General features: G+C 45.7%; 2 protein-coding genes across 2 annotated transcripts; both read right to left on the bottom strand.

The window, feature by feature from the left end:
• Positions 1–8,457: 8,457 nt before the first annotated feature.
• LOC125539073 (ferredoxin-thioredoxin reductase, variable chain) lies at positions 8,458–9,392 on the bottom strand. Its single transcript, XM_048702442.2, has one exon. The coding sequence runs from the start codon at positions 9,149–9,151 to the stop codon at positions 8,690–8,692; it is 462 nt and encodes a 153-aa protein (XP_048558399.1). The 5' UTR covers positions 9,152–9,392; the 3' UTR covers positions 8,458–8,689.
• Positions 9,393–15,936: 6,544 nt separating this feature from the next.
• LOC147986153 (uncharacterized) lies at positions 15,937–17,028 on the bottom strand. Its single transcript, XM_087539993.1, has 2 exons — positions 16,203–17,028; positions 15,937–16,092 (listed from the first exon to the last, which is right to left on the bottom strand). The coding sequence occupies exons 1-2, from the start codon at positions 17,026–17,028 to the stop codon at positions 16,058–16,060; spliced, it is 861 nt and encodes a 286-aa protein (XP_087396119.1). The 3' UTR covers positions 15,937–16,057.
• Between the last annotated feature and the right edge of the window lie 1,548 nt (positions 17,029–18,576).

Below are 18,576 nucleotides of genomic sequence, written 5' to 3'. Positions count from 1 at the left end.
TTCAATAATGGCCTGAAAGAAAGCAGGAAGAACAAAGTCAGTCGACTCAGTATAGGCAACTGCGCGAGTGAATTCAGATTACAAACAAAAGCTCAGAATCAGACCTTCTCTGGTACATGAGACTGGTCGAATGGAGGAACTCTCCTGGCTCCCCTGGGGTTGTCCTTGTTCCCGGTCATGCCCGACAGCCACTTCTCCAGTGTGTCGTCATCAGCCTCCTCCGGGTGAATCCGAGTGGAGTCTTCAAGACCCGAATACATCCACATCGGATGGTCTCGGGCTTGAAGAGGCTGGATGCGCCGCTGAAGGAAGACCTCCAAGAGATCCATATAAGCTGGACCACTCGCTCTACCAGCACCCTCACCTGCGCCTTCTCCTTTGGGAGCACCTTCAAAGGGGAGGGTTTCCTCACTCGGTCCATGGTGAAAGGAGGGAGGCCAGTCGACTGCCCTGGCGTCGACTGGTCTTTGCAGTAAAACCAGGTCGACTGCCATCCGTGAACTGAGTCGGGAAGAATCATGGCCGGAAAGGAGCTTTTCCCTCTCATCTGGACACCAAGACCCCCACACATCTGAATCACTTGAGTCCTCTCGTCACTCGGATTAGCTTTTTTCACCGTCTGGGAGCGACAAGTGAAAATATGCTTGAAAAGGCCCCAGTGAGGCCGACAACCCAGGAAATTCTCACACAAAGAAACAAAAGCCGCGAGATAAACGATTGTGTTGGGAGTGAAGTGGTGGAGTTGTGCCCCAAAGAAGTTCAGAAATCCCCGAAAGAAAGGGTGAGGAGGCAAGGAAAATCCACGGTCGACGTGGGTGGCAAGGAGAACGCGCTCACCCTCCCGAGGTTGCGGCTCGGATTCCTTCCCCAAAAGCCGCGCGGATTCATAGGGGATCAGCCCTCCTTCGGCTAGGTCGTCGAGGTCTTCTTAGGTGATCGTTGAGCGGATCCAGCCGCCCTGGATCCAGCCCTTCGGTAGGCCGGTTCGCGAGGAGGATCCGCCCCGACTGGTCGCCTTCCCCTTCGACCTCGCCGTCGCCTTCTTCGCTCGCTCTAGAGCCGCCGTATTCTCCTTCCCCATCGTCGCCGGCGAAACGCGTACGGAGCGGTGGCGCTGGGGCGAGAGCGAGCGCGGCGAGGGAGCGTGAAGAGGAGAAGAGATAATGGGGACGCACTGTTCGAAGAGACCCCGGTCCGACGCCTTATATGAGGCCACTTCCGAGTGGCTGACTGGTAGGCCCGGGCGGCCCTGTCAAAACCCGTAACAATCACGCGCATGATACGTGGCGAAAAAGGTGGCACGGGGATCGAGGCAGCTCCGCTCTATCCCATCCGATTACTGCGGCCTCCCCCGTCCCGCGCGCTTCCCAAAATTCGGATCCCGTGAAATCTGCGGGCAGCAGAACAACTTGTCAGACCGAAGATCTCCTCCGCACCGTCACTCGGAGCCTTTCAAGTAAAGAAACTCACTCGACAAAAAGCTAAGAATGGATCAAGGCGACTGAAAAGGAAGTTGCTGTCATCACTCAGGTTCATTGATCCGAAACCAGATATGCTCATGGCATGAAAAATGAGTCAGGAAAATTCTCAACTCCTTCCCCACTCAAACCTCGATCCATTCGGGGGCTAATGACAAAGCTATGTACCTAGGGTAGGGTCATGGACCTGTCCAAACTGCCCTACCCAAGGACATCTCTAGAAGAAATCACCTTTCAATCGACTTGGAGGTGTTCCACTCGACAGACTCGAAGACACTCGACCAAGAAGCGATCACTCGACCAAGACCAAACCACTCGACGGCCAGGAGACCTAAAGGCACTCCGCATGCTAACCGTCGGTTATTAAGTAGCCTTTATGGTCATCATAGCACTTTATTAGGGGCGTTACCAGTAAGGCCCGACCTTAATGTATTTAAAACCCTGCATAACTGAGGGCCGGAGGGGTCCGGCGAACTCTATATAAGCCACCCCCCTCCTCAGTGTAAAGGGTTCGCACCCCTGTAAACCATACACGCATAATCCGGTCGACCGTCTCCGGGCTCCGAGACGTAGGGCTATTACTTCCTCTGAGAAGGGCCTGAACTCGTAAACCTCGTGTGCTTACAACTTCTCCATAGCTAAGATCTTGCCTCTCCATACTTACCCCCTACATTACTGTCAGACTTAGAACCACGACACGTACCAAAGAGAAGATGGTGAGGTGCGTAGTTCCACCGTGGGCGGCAGGGTCTAATGTTAAGAAGTGATGTTGTGGCGAGTGCGTCCGGCCAGAAACGAGGCGGCACGTTGGCATGAAACAGGAGCGTGCGAACGCAGTCATTCAGAGTGCGAAGGGCGCGTTCGGCTCGACCGTTCTGCTGTGAAGTGTACGGACATGTGAGGCGGAAAACTGTGCCGTGATGCGACAAAAAAGTGCGAAAAGCGAGGTTGTCGAACTCTTTTCCATTGTCCTTCTGAAGCGCAAGGATGGGACGCCCAAACTGCGTGCGGACATAGGAGTGAAAAGCCGTCAAGGTAGAGAGTGCATCCAATTTTCTGCGCAAAGGAAAAGTCCACACATAATGAGAATAATCATCAAGAATGACCAGATAGTATAAATAGCCCGAGTTACTAGGAACCGAAGAAGTCCACATATCGCTATGAATCAATTGAAAAGGAAAAGAAGCAATGGTGGTGGAATTATTAAACGGCAGGCGAACATGTTTGCCGACTCGACATGCATGACAAGTGTGATCCTCGATCTTATTACAACTAAAACTGAAGCTCCTAAGAATATGACGAAGTGTGACGGGGTTGGGATGACCCAAGCGAGCGTGCCAGAGATCGACGCCAGCGGAGAGAGCAACCGGTGCGGTGGTGGTGGATGAAGGCGAGTGCACCGGATAGAGCTCGTCGGGGTTGTCACATCGGTGAAGTACCATCCTGGTTCGAGCGTCTTTGACACAAAAATCAAGCTCGTCAAATTCAACAGTAACGGGATTTTGACGAGTGAAGCAACGAACGAGAATGCGATTCTTAATAAGATGAGGTGACACAAGTATGTTAGACAAAGATAATGGAGTAGAAGTGGAAGGAAAAGAAGTGTGTCCAACATGTGTGATAGGAAGTGTGGAACCGTTACCGACAATGATGCGGCGATCAGTGGAGACAGGAGTGAAGGAGGCAAGGTTACCAGGATGAGCAAACATGTGAGCCGGCACCGGTGTCCACGTACCAATCATCACCTTCAGTGTAGTTGTTCGGCGTAGGAGCGGCATGCAGCCCGGTGAAGAGCGTCGGGTCCCAGGGCGCCGGCGGCAGAGCCGGCGAGGGGGACGAAGATGCCATGGAGAAACCGTAACCGCCGCTCAGCGACGGCGGTAGGTACTCGCCATATAGCTGCGGAGCCGCGTAGTATGCATGATGCCCCGGCGATGACTGCGGTGTCGGATAGGCCGGATGGTCCGCCGGAAAGACCTGCGGGCTCACTGAAAGATGCTGCAGATGTTGGACGCTGTCTGGCTGCTGCCTAGCGGACGAGTGCTGACCCGCTGATGATCACCACCAATACTTGAGAGACCCGTACGCGGGCAGAGCCTCGTATGTGAGAACATGCATGTGGGGGGCCACGTCAGAGGGCGCCGGCGGCGGGACAGCAGAGGCGGCAGCGGACGCCATCGTTGGTCCGATGATGGCGGCTGGCGACACGGCTGGATATTTCAAAGGCTATTACTGATGGTCAACTTTGCCTTCACGTGAAAAAGTAGCAAGGCTACTAGCAAGACCAATCTTGAAAAAATGAGTACTAGTAGTACTTGGCTTCTGTCTTCACGTCACGATCGGGAGCAGCAGCACCACAAGTGATGCACTCGGGGCTTGAAGCAGCGGCTCGGTTGATCGGAAAGAGCGGGGCGATGCTAGCTAGCGGGCAGCGCGGGCGGGCGATGCTAGCGGGTGGCGGGGTGATGCGATCGGGATCGGGCGAGAGTGTCGGCCGACCCGTAGGGCGCGCGAGCGGCGGCGATGGGGTGGCGGTGGCGGTGGCGGCGACCGGTGTGGGGAGGTGCGCAACGGCGGTGCAAAGGAGATGCGCTGCGGCGGCGAAAGCGAGAGAAAAACCTAGAAAGCTGATACCATGTATGAGATTATGATTGCACGGTGTATTGCTCTCGTGCATAGGCACGTATATATGATGTATAAATGTGGGTCACAGACCTCAACTATACAAGAAACTAGAAGACGAGCCCGATACACAATATGCACATAACACATATACTCAACAGGCATAGTCCCCCATGCATGGTTCTATGCTGAGAAGGGCAATTTCCCACATTTGGTTCTATGTTGAGTTGGCATATTTACATGTTAAGAAAAATATTTTAATATAGATTAACTATCTAATTATATATAGGATTTGCCGAACAAGTGAAGATTTTGGCTCCTGGGCTCCATAGTCCATAGAGCCTGAAACTTTTAAAAAATTGGAAATCAAAATTTTATGTTTAAAAGAAAATGTGAAAACAAATATACATGTATGTACAATTGTAGAGTATTTAACAAAAAACTATCACATTTAAGGTTAAACTATCAGTTGAACCTTAATTTTTCACTAAAAACGACCACTTTCAGATAGTGGCTGGTTTAGACGATTTAAACGCAACATGCAAGGTCCATCCGTCAAGGCTGACGTGGCAAGAAAGTCAACTACGTTAAGTTTGACCGCTATGACAGAGGGACCCACACGTCATCATCATCCTTCTTCCTCTTCCATCCCTCTCTTTGGCATTTCCTCGAACACCTTGTGTGCATGCGAGGGAAGCAGGGGAGCTCCGGCGACGCGCCACACCATGCCACGCCGGCTACTGAAGGCGCCCCCCGGAGCAGCCCGAGCACCTGGACCTCCGTGACCCTGCCGCCAGCTCTCTCTCCTTCCTGGACCTACTGAAGTTTTATGATGAAATACATTTGGATAGTGAATAATACATGTGCTAGAAATACATGTTTTTTTTGTGTGTGTAGCTCACACCAAAATGTATTTCACCATTAAACTTTACAAACATGCAGTATTCCTCTGTTCCTAAATATAAATCTTTTTAGATATTTTAATATGGACTACATACAGAGCAAAATGAGTGAATCTACATTCTAGACTATGTCTATATACATCTGCATATAGTTCATATTGAAATCTCTACAAAGACTTATATTTAGGAATGGAGAGAGTTCATCCGTATGCATGTGTATGTTTGTTTCAAATAAAAAGTTAAACTTAAAAATCAGTTTAGAAAAATGAAGGAGCCCAAGAGCCAAAAAGCAACCTCTGTTCATGAACAACAAAAGTGGAGATCTGGAGAGGAGACTGTGAAGGAAAGCATCCCATTATATAGACTTTGAAGATAGATGCTGATGAGAGGATGCAGAGACGAATGTTGATACAGGCCAGGCCCTGGATGGGTCAAGTCAAATAGTAGCGCCAGTTTTGTGGAGGACACCACTGCTGCTTTATGGGATGCGGTGATCAACGGACTGCAATGGCCTGATCTGCTCGTGTGCATGGGACTAAAATCCCTGACTGTGCAGGTGCAGAGCTAGCTGAGGCAGTGGCGTGCTAGGAATAGGATGGTGTTAAACTTGCCTTAACCTCGTCCCAGCTGCCTATCATTATCGAGAGGGGCTGCGCTGCCCCTGTGTCTGAGAGGTGGTGAACGCAAGAGGTAGCAGATCTCAAATTGGTCAAATTGGTGCTAGTATTACAAGGCTCGATGTCAACCAGGTCTCATCTGATTAACTAAATCAGCCAAAAACAATCGAAGAATGCTAGGTCAACGGATCAAGCAGCAATGACCTCCGTTGAGATCTGTCGCAGATTGTTTTCCACTAAAGAATATGCATCTAAATAGATACAGAATTGGAGTGCAGTACAAAGGTTATAATTCATACCGCAACTCACACAACCCAACATGAAAGATGAAACAAAGGAAGACGTTTTACCAAGTCTCTTCCGACATTTTACTCAAGCTGGAATTAATACAATAGAAGCATCAAGAAACAAATCCAGACAACATCACATATGAGTACGATTCTCCCCACCAAATCCTGTCAAAGAAAAATACAATTCTCCCCACCAAAAAGAGCAAGTACCATTAAAGCAAAGATTGCAAAACCGCCGAATGCCCTAGCACATCATGCATTGAAGTAGAAGCAGTATTCAAGCATTTGTCAAGATGGACAAATAAAACTGAAAAAATATTTTCAAGTGCAAACACTTGAAGAAGAGAATTTAGTTCCCAGGTCGGACAGAGCCGCCTGAACCAATCGATTGATTGAATAATAAAGAGGAGCGCATGGGTATTGAACTACATTCGCAAAACATACCGAAATGTAACACTTACTTGGCCTGGATTAGGAAATTATGAAAACTCTTACATTGACATTATCAACATTGTTGCAGTAAAGTGCCACTTCACAATGCTAATTTGTTTATCCGAAAACTGAAGCACAAATGCACAAGCACAACCCAGATAAACTTTCAAGGACTGTCGGTCACAATTAAACAAGGCCTGATTAATCTCGATGCATGACGCAACAATTAAAGGCATTATATGTTGACTTAAACTGGAGATGGGTAGAACAAAGCGCTGGCTGTGACTGTAATGCTTTGAGTAGCTAAGAGATGGAGTTGACCTGAAAAGGGGGATAGCAGAGAGATGGAGAAAAAGAGGAGTTAAATTCAGATTGCTATGTGCTGCATTGCATGAAATCTGCACACTAGGCGAAATCACTGTCACTCGGGGCAATACCAGGTTGGACTCGGGCCTGTGGATTATTTTCTCAGTTTCAGCAGCTGAGCAGTGCAAGGTAGATAGCATAGGTGTGAAGTATATAATTAGATAACTTGAATAGTTCAAGGGCATTATGTATGCCTGTTCCCCTTTCTTAAAAATGATCGGTATTTAGTCGAACTGTAAAATCCTAGGCAAAAAGTGAAGAATCAGCACTAGTCGCTTCATGGCCCTATTTCCAAGATAAACTTACAATAAGATTTCCTACTCATAGATTCCAACATCACACTGTTTATTCACGAAACAAGAAGCCAGGCACAATACACACACTTTGATGGCTTGAGATCAAAGTTCTTATTTGATACTGAACCTCAAATATTATGGTTTGTTTAACAGAACAGAAACTTCAGCACCCTTATATATTGGTCAAGAGCTTGGCCAATACTAACACACTCATGGTAGGCCTGGGAAAAACCAGAATCCTTATGCTACCAGTATGTTGAGTTTAGATAATATAGCAAGTAGAATGAAATACATAGGTAAGGACTAGAGAGTGCATATATTACAAACTCATCTCTGAGTGTTAACTCAAATCGTTACATATGCCCACCCGGATGTGATTTGGGTGGATGGATTTGAAAAGGTATATGAGGGTCACAGAAAGCTACATTTTGCGAACAACTCCTACCTCACATCGCTCGAAATATGAACAATCAACTACTCAAATGAGGAGTTAGCAATGACGTACTAGTTTGCACTAGATATCCCCCGTGGATGGAAGGACAAGAGCTTAAACAACATGAAGGCCTTAAATTCAGACTGAGCACATAACAATCATAGCATTTACTCTTTGCGCGCGTGAACTGGACAAGGTTTAAATCTCTGGAAGATTATTAACACTAAGCTGAAAATATATATTGCAGTAAGGAGCGACATGTATCAAGAAAGAATAGAGCCTACAGTGTGTACTATTTTTTTCTTTTTCTTTTATGTTTGTGCTAGCTCGGGGTACCATCCTGAAGGTCCGTGTGAAAATAATTTGCATATATCTCATCAACGCTGTTCAGAAAGCTTTCTGTCAATGTCTTCAATTTCATCTTGTTAGCAAGACAGCTTCTTTTATAATTTTGGTTTGGAAAGCTAACCTAAAAGTGCCTTAGAAAGTGGGATCACCGTATATTCAGTTTTAACAGCTACAATATGCATTCAAATAAGCAATTAATTTTGTTCAGCATGCAGAAAATTTTGACATATTTTCCAGTCAAATCAGATAAAGTTATGCCTGCCCATGGATTAACATAGTGAATCAGATAAAATTTCAACACACTAAACTTCATCAGAAGATATCAACATGGTGAAGGCTCTTGATCCCAAAGTAAAGGATTAAGGGGGCAGTTTTAGTAGAACTAGCATATTCAATTGGCAGCGTACCATCCATTTTCAGTGATTTTCATGATACTTTGAATGATTCAGAGTGTTCCATAGTGCCTGCATATTCCCTTAAATAATGATTCAGTGCAGGAGTACATGTTGAATTCAGTATACCAGTATATGATATCTTCTGCTCCTATTAAGCACATACTTACCACCCTTTAGACAGATCGGTATCCATCGTTAACTCATTACCACTGACTCCTCTCGAACAATATCTTTTCTTGAAAGAGTAAACAGATAAAACTATTGAACACAACAACAGATACAGCAGTATAATTGCTTTGGTTCATAATCGTCATCATCTCGAACAACTCTCACATCTGAAAATTTAGATGTTGAGCACTGGGCAGGAGAGTGAGGAGCACAGGAGACATGACAAGTAAACAAACATCAACTTACTTGACATCTCGTCGCCCCTCTTCAGTCTCCTCTCTAATGTACATATGCTGCATCCGCCCCCAAGCGCGCATTATTTTACAGACAAACAGAGGGATCCTATTCGTCTCTGACGAACTCGAACTCGTCCTCCCGGAGGTGAGCGAAGAACCGGACCGGCTTGTCCTGTCCGTCGAGCTTCAGCTCGAACTCCACCCGGAAAGGGCGATTGGCCGTGATGCGCTTGCCCTTCCAGACACCGACATACTGTTTGACCACACCTTCCATGCCGCGGAGGTCCAGGTCCGGCGCCTTGGGGACGTGGTAGACGCGGACCGGAGCCGTGACGCACACGCGCTTGCCGAGCTTGGGCGCCGCCGCGGCCTCCTCGTCCGCCACGTCGGGGGACGGGGACGGGGACACGCTGCTGACGGCGACCTGGCGCGCGGTGCGGAGGCCCGCGCGGCACCGCGGTGGCGCGAGGCAGCGCGCGGCCGTGGGATTTGGAGGGAGGGGTCGGCGGAGGAGGAACGAGGAGGAGGTGGAAGGGGACGCCGCGGCGGTGGCGGTGGCGGTTGCCATCGGGGAGGTTGGTGTGCTCGCGGGCGTGCGGGGAATTGCGTCGAGCAGGCGGTGTGCACGTGAAGGTGAGATACGCGGCGCCGAAGGTGGAGGAAGTGATGGCGATTCGGGAGAGGCGTGGAAATTCTCGCGAGGTGTGGTTGGTTTGTCAGATGATGAAAAAGGAAAAGCTATGCGCTAGTGACCCCTACACATTCCAAGGGACATCTGATCATCACGGCGGGTTGTGGCAGGACCAGGCGGGTTGTGCCGCTCAGGCAATCTCCTTTTGACACATTCTGCGTCAAATTGTATTGTCGATGCACCGCACACATTGGATCAACATGGTCCAGCCCATTTACAGCGAGACACGCATCCACCGTTCCCGGTTTTGGGAACCTTCGGGAAGCTTCCCCGGGCGGGTTTTTTCGGTTCTGGGAACCTTCTACAAGGTTCGTGCACTTTTTTATTTTCTGTTTCTTTTTCGTTTTCTTTCTTATTTCCTGTTTCTTTTTTCATTCTTTCTCCTTCTTCCGTTTACTTTTTATTTTTCTTTCCTTTTTCTTTTTTTTCTGCTTCATCTTCCTTCCTTTACCTTTTAATTTTTTCCTTTTTCATCAAATGTCCAGGAATTTAAAAAATGTTTTTATTCTTTTAATTTGATTTATTTTTTCCAAACGTTCCTGGTTTGCAATTTGTTCAGAAATTCCAAAAAGTTTAGAATTACAAATTTGTTGGCTTATTTTACTAGAAATGTATGGAAAATCATGAAAAAACTTTAATTTCAGATTTTTCAAAGGTTCACGTCGCATTCTATGTTTTTGTTAAAAAATTCACAAAATGATCGTGAATTTCAAAAAAGTTCTTGCTTTCAAAATATGTTCACAAACATTTTAACATAAGCTCGAGAAATATGTTCTCTAAATATGTTCGCAAACTCAAAATATGTTCGAGGCATTTGAAAAAAATGTTCTCATTTCTAAAAAAATCATAAGCTCGAGAAATGTTCCCTAATTTCAAAAAAATGTTCCAGCTTTTCCAAACATTTTAACATATTCAAAAAATTTCATATTTTTGGAAATTTATAAAAAGTGCGCTTTGAATATATTGTTTGTAACTTCGAAAAATGTTCGTGTTTTGAAAAAAAGTTTGTGTTTTCAGTTTTGTTCACAACTTCAAAAATATTGAGGACTCAAACATGTTCTAGCTTCTCCAAATATGTTCATATATTCAAAAAAATGATCATGTTTTAAAATTTTGTGTGTAAATTCAAAATATGTTCGGGGAATTTTCGAAAAATGTTTGCATTTTGAAAACGCTTTTCATAATTTCGAATTCAAATTTCGTTCCTATTTTTCAGAAAACGTATGTGTATTTTAAAAGATTGTTTGTAATTTTAAAAATTGTTCTCATTTCCAAATTTGCTCCTTTTATCAAGAAAAGTTTGAGAAGCCCAAAAGTGCTCACGTTTTCAGGAAATGAGTGAGTTTTCAGAAATTTGTTCATAAATTAGTAAATATTCACGTTTCAGAAAGTATTTACAATTTTTTGAAAAGAAATTGACGTTTAAAATTTCTACTTCTTAAAAATTTGTTGTGACTTATAGTTCATATGCATCGGGCTGCTATTTTAGTTACAGTTTACAGTGGCTAACGATTTTAGTTCACTATCGTCAGGTCATTTAGATTTTTGCCGATGTCGTTTCATTCTTTAACAACCACGTTGTATATCTAGATGAGGACCTTGTCCGTTCCGAGCAGCTAGCACAGCGCGCCCACCACAAAGTAGTCTTGGGTTCGAATCCCAATTCTGGTTTGCTACTATTTGAAGTTTTTTCACTCGCGAAGTGCCACTGCATAACGGGGCGGCCCTCTCGAGCCGCGCCAATTTTCGGTATAGCGAGCACGCCCAGAACCACTATAAAGACTGCATACAAAGTTTGATTTATTCCGTAGGATTTACAACCTTCCAACCGTAAGGATGTACTCCCTCGCCGGACAGCCCTCGGGAGGCGGTCGGACAGTCCCCCGGACGATGTCGCGGACAGCCCTTCGGGAGGACCCTCGAAACTCGAACGGAGACTCGGACAGCCCTTCGGGAGGACACTCGAACAGCCCCTCGGGCAAAAGACCGAAACTACGACCTCTCTACGGGGTTGCACACATACGGTGCCAGCTATCCGGCAGGGCTTCGCCGTCCAGAACTAGTTCCTGCCGGAACCCAGACAGCCTTACGGCTCTACGAAACTCTTTTCGTGGGAGGGAGAGAAGAAGCCAGATAATGCATGGCATGTGTATGAGAGCAAGGGGATGAGCTTTGGGCTGCCCACTCCTCCTCTATTTATAGGAAAGCCAAGGGGTAGGGATGGCCCACAAAAACCCAAAATGCCCATGCAAATGTCACACATGAAGGGCATAATGGGGAGGGAAGTGGAGCTCCATGGAGCCCCACACATGTGGCCGGCCAACCCCCTTGGGGGGCCCCATGAGGAGCATGCTTGGCCCCCAAGCCCTTTTAGAAGCCTTTTGGAAATATCCCAAAAGGTGACTCACCATAAAATATTCCAAAAACCACTTTCACTATTCACGACGACATTTTTCAGCGTCCGTTCGAACTGAAAATATTTATGTGGGCTTAGAACATTTCCAGTACCCACCATAATAATTTTCAACGCGTTCCGAAACAATTCCGGTTTTAGTGATTTTCATCTGCGAAACGCATCTGAAGTGGCTCCGGCAGCTCCGGAACATTTCCGGTTTTTATCTCAGAAAATTCCAAAAAGCTTCCAGAATGATTCTGGCACCCTCCAAGAATTATCAGGCATTTGCCGAAACCAATTTGACTTAATGGTATATCCCGAAACAACTTTTCGGTATCATTGAAACTCATCCGATGACCTCTCTCTGCGGTACGATTCCGCTGTCCGAAACTTTTCGGTGTCCGAAACTTTTTCGGTGATTTTCTCTCAGACTCCCTGTCTAGTATTCAGCAGATAGATGACCCTTAAGCATGTGACCCTATAGGTTCGGTGAAGTATAGACATGACCTGGAACCTCTTCCGATCAATGATCAACATCGGAGCCGTGGACACCCGTATTGATCCCTATACCCACACAAATGAATATTCGAGTGAACCTCCAGTTGCCTTGAGCTATTCCTGTTGCTTCGCGATATGTCACAAACACCCGAGGTGAGATTTATTGCATTCCTGTGGATCAACAATTTGTCCACCATGCAAGTTACCTCGTTACCGGTTTTGTTCTCTTTTCTCGTTTCCGTGTTCCGGCATCCCAGTGATCAAATCACAATGTGTCTGGCCAGGCGATGATGGATACCGTTACATCGAGAGGGCCCGAGTATATCTCTCCATCGTCGGAGGAGCAAATCCCAATCTTGAGCTATCTCGTTACTTGCCATACTTTTCCGTGAACCCGTAAGCCGCCGTAATAGCCACCCAGTTACGGATGACGTTTAACATACCCCAAAGTTCACGAAGCAAGTATGAAGGAACTCGATACTCTCATGGTCTAAGGAATTATGCAAACATTGACTTCTCTGTGTTATTAACCATTAACTTGTGATGAATGTATCTGATAGCATAACATCAAATGGGTCGATACAACACAAGTGTTCTACTAATAATTGTGCCCTCAAAATTGCCAGCATAGTCATGCCCATGATCAGGAAAACAGGATCATCATGCAATACTTGAGCCAGTCATAGAGGCTTGACTAGGAATACATTTTACCGTTTATTATCCCACACGTGCACATGAGTTTCCCTCCAAGCCTCGTTTTATTTGCAGACTCGAGAATCATTGCAGTTATAGCATAGAACATAAACCTTCATTACAAACCAGAAGATACAAAATAACTGATATTACTGCCTCTAGGGCATATCTCCTACAGACTCCCACTTGCACTAGAGTCATAATCCAGTTAGATGGCTTCCCTAACACCAATGGCTATCCGGTGTTGCTCATGCTTTGCTCGTGGTAGAGGCTTTGTCATCGGGTCTGACACATTCAGATCCGTGTGAACTTTGCGTACTTTCACTAAACCCTCTTCGACATGATGTCGAATGAGTTTATATTTGCATTGAATATGTCTTGTCTTATGGTGCGAACTTGGCTCCCTTGCCTGAGCCACGGCGCCACTATTATCACAATAGATCTCCACCGGGTCCTGGGCACTAGGAACCACACCAAGGTCTTCAAGAAATTGCTTGATCCATACCGCCTCCTTGGAGGCTTCTGAAGCAGCAACATATTCCGCCTCCGTCGTAGAATCCGCCGCAGTATTTTGTTTGGAACTTTTCCAATCTACTGCGCCACCGTTCAGAATGAAAACATAGCCTGATTGAGATTTGAAGTCATCTGGGTCAGTCATGAAGCCTGCATCAGTGTAACCACTTACAATGAGCTCTTCATCACCTCCGTACACAAGGAGTAAATCCTTGGTCCTTCGGAGGTACTTAAGAATACCCTTGACTGCGGCCCAGTGTTCCAATCCTGGATCACTTTGGTACCGACTGCTAACACTTAGTGCATAGGAAACATCCGGTCTTGTACATAGCATGGCATACATAATAGAACCAACTGCCGAGGCATACGGAACATCATTCATTTGCACTCGCTCATCGAGAGTCCAAGGACACTGATTCTTGCAAAGCACTGTGCCAGGTGACATGGGGAGAAGGCCCTTCTTGGAGTTCTCCATGTTGAACCTTTTCAACACCTTGTCAATGTACGTGCTTTGGCTAAGCGCTATCAGGCGTTTTGATCTATCTCTATAGATTCTGATGCCCAATACATATGCCGCTTCGCCTAAGTCTTTCATTGAAAACCTCTTTTGCAATGAGTCTTTTATTTCGCTAAGAAAATTCACATCATTTCCAATCAACAATATGTCATCCACATACAAGATTAGAAATGCTTTTGCGCTCCCACTAAACTTCTTGTAAACACAAGATTCTTCGTCATTCCTGATGAAGCCAAACTCTTTGACCACCTCATCAAAACGAATGTTCCAGCTCCTTGATGCTTGCTTCAGACCATAAATGGCTTTCTGAAGTTTGCATACCTTTCCAGCATCCTCATGAATGAAAAAACCTTCTGGCTGTATCATGTATACATCCTCTTTGAGGTTTCCATTTAGGAAAGCCGTTTTGACATCCATCTGCCATATTTCATAGTCGAAATAAGCAGCAATTGCTAGCAATATCCGAACAGACCTAAGCATAGCTACGGGCGAGAAAGTCTTGTCGTAGTCCACTCCTGGAACTTGCGTGAACCCTTTCGCGACAAGTCTAGCTTTGTGGATAGTAATGTTACCATCCGCGTCCGTCTTTCTTTCGAAAATCCATTTACAACCAATCGGCTTTACGCCTTCTGGAAGTTCCTCCAAGTTCCAAACTTGGTTTTCGTACATGGATTCCATTTCAGATCTCATGGCTTTGTGCCATTCTTTTGAGCTGGGCCCCGCCATCGCTTCCTTGTAGTGCGCAGGTTCATCGTCTTCAAGAATGAAGATATCGTTATGAAACCACTTGGGTGGCTGGATAGCCCTACCTGATCTGCGCGGTTCAGTTACAACATTGTCTGAAGTCTCCGCATCACATGCGACAACTTCCGGATCGGTTGTAGGGATAATTAGCGGAATTTCTTCCGGTTCCTTAGCCATATCAACGGTTGCCGAAGATTCACTAATCTCGTTAAGTTGTACTGTCCTCCCACTCACTTCTTTAGTGAGAAACTCTTTCTCAAGAAAGACTCCATGTTTTGCAACAAACACTTTGTTCTCGGAGGCGTGGTAAAAAGAATACCCAACTGTCTCCTTGGGATAACCTACAAAGTAACATTTGTCTGATCTGGGATCAAGTTTGCTTGGCTGTAAACGCTTTACATAAGCTTCACAACCCCAAATTTTGAAAAACGACAGGTCGGGTTTCTTCCCTGCCACATCTCATGTGGTGTCGTCTCAACAGATTTAGACGGTGCTTTGTTTAGTGTGTGAGCAGCAGTAAGTAGTGCGTGACCCCAAAAAGATATCGGAAGATTTGTAAGAGACATCATCGACCTTACCATGTCCAACAAGGTTCGGTTACGTCGTTCCGATACTCCGTTTCTCTGTGGAGTTCCGGGAGGCGTAAGTTGTGAAACGATTCCACGGTCACTCAGATGTTGGCCAAACTCATGACTAAGATACTCGCCTCCGCGATCAGACCGCAGAAACTTAATCTTTTTATCACGATGATTTTCTACCTCATTCTGAAATTTTTTAAACTTTTCAAAGGTTTCTGACTTATGCTTCATTAAGTAGATATATCCATACCGACTTAAATCATCAGTAAAAGTCACGAAGTAGAAATACCCACCCCGTGCGGCTGTGTTCATTGGACCACATACATCACTATGTATTATTCCCAATAATTCATCCGCCCGTTCAGGATGACCCGTGAACGGCGTCTTGGTCATTTTCCCCATCAAGCAAGCTTTACATGTGTCAAATGATTCAAAATCAAAGGACGGTAAAACTCCATTTTTATGGAGTCTTTGCATGTGTCTTTCCGATGTGGCCAAGCCGACAGTGCCACAAGAAAGTGGTGGTGGTATCAGCCTTCTTAAGGCGTTTAGCATTCACGTTAAAGACATCATTTCCACATTCAAGATTTAGTATGAAAAGGCTCCCAACAATGGGTGCAAATCCATAAAACATATCCTTACAATAAAGTGAACAACCATTGTTCTCAGACTTGTACGAATACCCATCGTGTACTAAACATGATCCGGAGATAATGTTTCTACACAACAGTGGAACAAAATAACAGTTACTTAGTTCTAAGATAAATCCTGAAGGGAGACGTAGAGGCATAGTGCCGACGGCTTGAGCGGCGATCCCAGCGCCGTTCCCGACGCGCATCACGACTTCATTCTTTGCCAGCTTGCGCACCTTCTGAAGCCCCTGTATCGAGTTGCAAATGTGAGCAACCGATCCGGTACCAAATACCCAAGACTTAGAATTTTCGCTAGCAAGCAAAACGTCAATGACATTAACTTGTATAACAATTATACCTTTTCCGGTTTTCCCGGTCTTCTTATCTTCCAGATACTTCTTGCAGTTTCTCTTCCAGTGTCCTGTGCCCTTGCAGTAGAAGCACTCAGTTTCATTCTTGGCTCCGCCCTTAGAGTTGCTTTGGGAGCCGGTCTTACTGGCACCCTTGCCCTTCTTTGGCTTGCCTTTCTTTTTGAAACTGGCGGTTTTATTCACAAGCAACACTTGCTTGCGATTTTTCCGCACTCCTCCTTCTGTAGTTTTCAGCATGGCGAGCACCTCTTCCGGTGTCTTCTCCATCCCTGTCATGTTGTAGTTCATGACAAAACCGTCGTAAGACGGGGGGAGTGAAGAAAGCAACATGTCCATCATATGGCCAGGTGGAAGTGGAAATTCCAGGGCTTTAAGCCTTTCAGAATAGCCAATCATTTTGACCACGTGTTCACCAACTGAACTACCCTCAGCCATCTTGCATTCCATCAAAGCCTTCATGATATCAAATCGTTCAGACTTTGCGGTTTCCTTGTACAGAGCATCCAATTCCCGGATCATATCACGGGGTTTATGGAATTCAAAATGTTTTTGAAGCCCTGGACTCATGCAAGCTAGCATGAGGCACTGCACTAAGTTGTGATCATCATCCTTAGTGGCCCAGACATTTTGTTCATCTTCCGGGGCCTCTGTCGCCGGTTTAGCTGGAAGAGCAGTTTCAAGCACGTACAATTTCTTAGCGCTCCTGAGGACAATCCTCAGGTTACGGACCCAGTCTGCATAGTTGTTTCCAGTCGTAGCTAACTTCTCTTTCTCTAACATCGAGCCTAAGTTGAACGCGGTGTTGCGAGCCATTTGATCTACAACGGAAAACACAAGTTTCGATTAGACTTTGTTTATAATGAAATTTGCACTAGTGAATAAACATTTTTATTCTAAAATGCACTCCCACTCAAATCAATATCTCTCAAAATTGATTATGAGTGATTCAAGATCCATGTCTTGATTGTTCGCCATTGGTGTAACACCACTGATGACAAAAATCTTAACCGGTAGGACAACTTGCCAATCACATCACTATATGGCTCTTGTTCATCTTTCGATGCGTGTGTTCCGAGCTCATGACGGTCATGCCTGAACGTCAAGACAACCAAGTGATCTCGCTGCGAGGTCTCAACTCACCCGCCTCACACTTCTCTAATCGTTCGTACCCGTGTGACACGGCGCACCCCGAAAAGATAGGTGCCGTGACAGTGCTACACTTGGGAGAACACTATCCACTTGATATCTTTAAGTGAGAGATCACCCTAATAAAAGCGACTACCGCGCAATCAAGAAGGGTGCATCATAGGGGATAAACATCTCAGGCAATTCATAATTAGCATGATATGGTATAGCCCTTTCTGACGGAGAAGTCTTTCAATTCTTCGTCTTCGACATTTGCGTCGGTGTTCACCTTCGCGAAGATTGCCACCACCTTGTCGATGCACCAGATAATATTGCTATCTCTATAGCTAATAAAATAAGTGCATTACTTAAGGTTGACATGCAGGTCATTAAAGTGCAATCATATGGCTCCAGCCATCATGCCGAATCATGACACGCAGGTCATGTTAATTACATCATATAGTCATCTCATACATAATAAAATTGAATATGAGCATTGCTATACCTACACAGCCTTACGGCTCTACGAAACTCTTTTCGTGGGAGGGAGAGAAGAAGCCAAATAATGCATGGCATGTGTATGAGAGCAAGGGGATGAGCTTTGGGCTGCCCACTCCTCCTCTATTTATAGGAAAGCCAAGGGGTAGGGATGGCCCACAAAAACCCAAAATGCCCATGCAAATGTCACACATGAAGGGCATAATGGGGAGGAAAGTGGAGCTCCATGGAGCCCCACACATGTGGCCGGCCAACCCCCTTGGGGGGCCCCCATGAGGAGCATGCTTGGCCCCCAAGCCCTTCTAGAAGCCTTTTGGAAATATCCCAAAAGGTGACCCACCATAAAATATCCTAAAAAGCACTTTCACTATTCACGACAACATTTTTCAGCGTCCGTTCGAACTGAAAATATTTATGTGGGCTTAGAACATTTCCAGTACCCACCATAATAATTTTCAACGCGTTCCAAAACAATTCCGGTTTTAGTGATTTTCATCTGCGAAACACATCTGAAGTGGCTCCGGCAGCTCCGGAACATTTCCGGTTTTTATCTCAGAAAATTCCAAAAAGCTTCCAGAATGATTCTGGCACCCTCCAAGAATTATCAGGCATTTGCCGAAACCAATTTGACTTAATGGTATATCCCGAAACAACTTTTCGGTATCATTGAAACTCATCCGATGACCTCTCTCTGCGGTACGATTCCGCTGTCCAAAACTTTTTCGGTGATTTTCTCTC

Source organism: Triticum urartu, chromosome 2A, assembly GCF_056163025.1.
Source record: "Triticum urartu cultivar PI428250 chromosome 2A, HENAU_Tu73, whole genome shotgun sequence".
NCBI classification, from domain to species: domain Eukaryota; kingdom Viridiplantae; phylum Streptophyta; class Magnoliopsida; order Poales; family Poaceae; genus Triticum; species Triticum urartu.
Note: the sequence above shows the minus strand (reverse complement) of the source record. Positions and strands in the feature narration are given on the sequence as shown.